This window comes from Apaloderma vittatum, unplaced genomic scaffold, assembly GCF_000703405.1.
Source record: "Apaloderma vittatum isolate BGI_N311 unplaced genomic scaffold, ASM70340v1 scaffold33983, whole genome shotgun sequence".
Classification (NCBI taxonomy): domain Eukaryota; kingdom Metazoa; phylum Chordata; class Aves; order Trogoniformes; family Trogonidae; genus Apaloderma; species Apaloderma vittatum.
Window position 1 is genome coordinate 5,126 of NW_009707012.1, and position 2,011 is coordinate 7,136.

The 2,011-nt window shown below is 59.0% G+C and overlaps 1 protein-coding gene across 1 annotated transcript in view; it reads right to left on the reverse strand.

Annotated features, from left to right (window-relative positions):
* The window catches only part of LOC104271369 (excitatory amino acid transporter 5-like), a gene marked incomplete at its 3' end in the record, with an annotated part of 5,126 nt that extends 4,987 nt beyond the window's left edge, over positions 1-139 (reverse strand). Inside the window, exon 1 of the mRNA XM_009866016.1 lies at positions 71-139. Coding sequence (XP_009864318.1) covers positions 71-139 — 69 coding nt within the window. The remainder of the gene's footprint in view (positions 1-70) is intronic.
* Positions 140-2,011: the final 1,872 nt, after the last annotated feature.

Here is a 2,011-nt window from a genome sequence, read left to right on the forward strand (position 1 = left end):
GGAGGCACCCGGTGGCAACCGACAGCATCGATAGGGTCAGGAGGCCATTTTTACACCAGAAAGCCCGTACCCACTTCCAGACGCGCAGGAAGGTTGTGGACAGCGAGTTCAGCAAAGCTCTCCTGACTCGCTCCCACATGGTCTCCTCAGCTGCCAAGACGATGCCCCTTGGAGCGGCTGCCGGCCGCGCTCCAGCGGCCCCCGGCCGCGCTCATCGCCTCGGGCACCTCGCGATGGAGCCCTGCCCTTCGCTGGCAGCTGATCTCTGCCACCAAAAGCTTCAGGGCTATTTGGGAGCCTTTCCCATAATGGAAAGTGACGTCTTCAACTGGTTAATCCGGGCTTGGCATCCCGCCGAACCCTCCCAGGTTAACCCTCCGCTCGCCGAGATGCAGGCTGAGAGCTGGGCTCTGCCCCGGAACGCTCAGCACGGGTCCTGACCCAAAAGGACCTGGGTCCTGCCTCTGGAGGCTGCCACGGGGTCTGTTCTCCCACCTTCCTACCCGCTCCTGTGAGGGCTTGGTGAGGGTGAAGCTCGCAGAGGAAGGCTGTTTCCCAGTTAATCCAAGAATTTCCCATGGTGATCTGCACAGACTGTCAGCCCAAGTACTTGTGGGAACACCCACCCCAACAGCTCCGACCCCGCCACCAGCTCTGCAGGGGAGCTGCCGCAAGGCCACGGGGTGCTGCTGGGACCCTGGTCAGTCGCTGCTGCTGCCCACGATGTTTTAGAGTATTTCTATGTCCGGTTTGGCTCTGGCCCAGGCCAGGGCTCTCACTGGGGCAGGAGAGCACTGCTGAAGGCAGCTGAAGGATGGAGCGGGTGGGTTTAGGGATTACAGGCTGAGGATGCTCGGGGAATGGGGAACTGCTAAAACCTCTCCAAATTAAAACCTCTCTGCCCTAGATTTTAACCCCCCTGGCCCACAATAAGACCATGAAACCCTCTTAAACCATTGCCACATTTTACACAGACCAAACAAAGCCACAGAGAAAACTTGGCTTGAGGGTGTCTTTGCAGGACGGGATCCTCGTGGCCCCGCAGGATGCTGGACAGCCTCACCGCTGCCTCGGCAGGGAGCACCTCGCTGTTTTGCAGGTTATCTCAGAGGAAGCAGAGCTCCTTCCAAAGCAGGAACGTAGCGTATAGTGCTTTTCATCTTTCGGCCCTTGGGGAGGTCTCTGTTGGTGCTGTCTTGTGCCTTTGGCCTTAGCGCGGATCACTCAACCTGTCAGGCAGAATTAGATAAAATATTTCCTCATGGGCACAGCTAAAATCCAGTTGTCTCTGTTCAGCTCTGTGTGCGAGCCAGGGGATTGGAGTTTGCACAGCAGGAGTGAGCAACTGCTTGGGAAAGGGCACCCCAAGTTTTCTGGGCGATCAGGGACACCTCAAAGGATATTGGGGGGTCCCTAGGGCTGGCAGCAAGTGGAGGGAGCAAGCTGAGAAGGGAAAGGGCACGGGGAAATCAAAATAATCAGGAATGGAGGAACGCAAGGACCTGTGTGGAACAGAGAGTAAAGGAAGGGATGTCCCAGAGAGAGGGAGAGGAATCACAGAGAGGGAAGGTGGGAAACGGAAGGAGGCAGGAGAGGAGGCTGTGGTGCCGGCGTGGGGATCGCTGCTGCCCACCCGTGCCAGGGAGCAGCGCCCCGCGCTTGGCAAAGGGGCTACAGCAGCAGTTCCACCTGCACCTACCGTAAATCTCAACGTCATCATAAATGTCAGTGTCCCTGTGGTGAAAAAGACGGGGTGCCGTGAGCTGCCTGGTCTCCCATGTCCCCACCGGCTCCCAACGCCAAGGCAAGAGCCAGCCCTGCTGCTGTGTCTGTCCCATCTCTCCCGACATCTGTGTGGACTCTGGTGTCCAGCAGGCAGTTTGGTTCACCTCCTCCCCTCCTCGTGCTCCCCTCTGGCGTGGGGTGAGCACGGCTCTGGCCCCTCTTTCTGGCCTCTTTCTGGCCCCGTCCCAGGCTGCTGGGAGCTGCGGGGTTGGCTGCACCGAGGGGA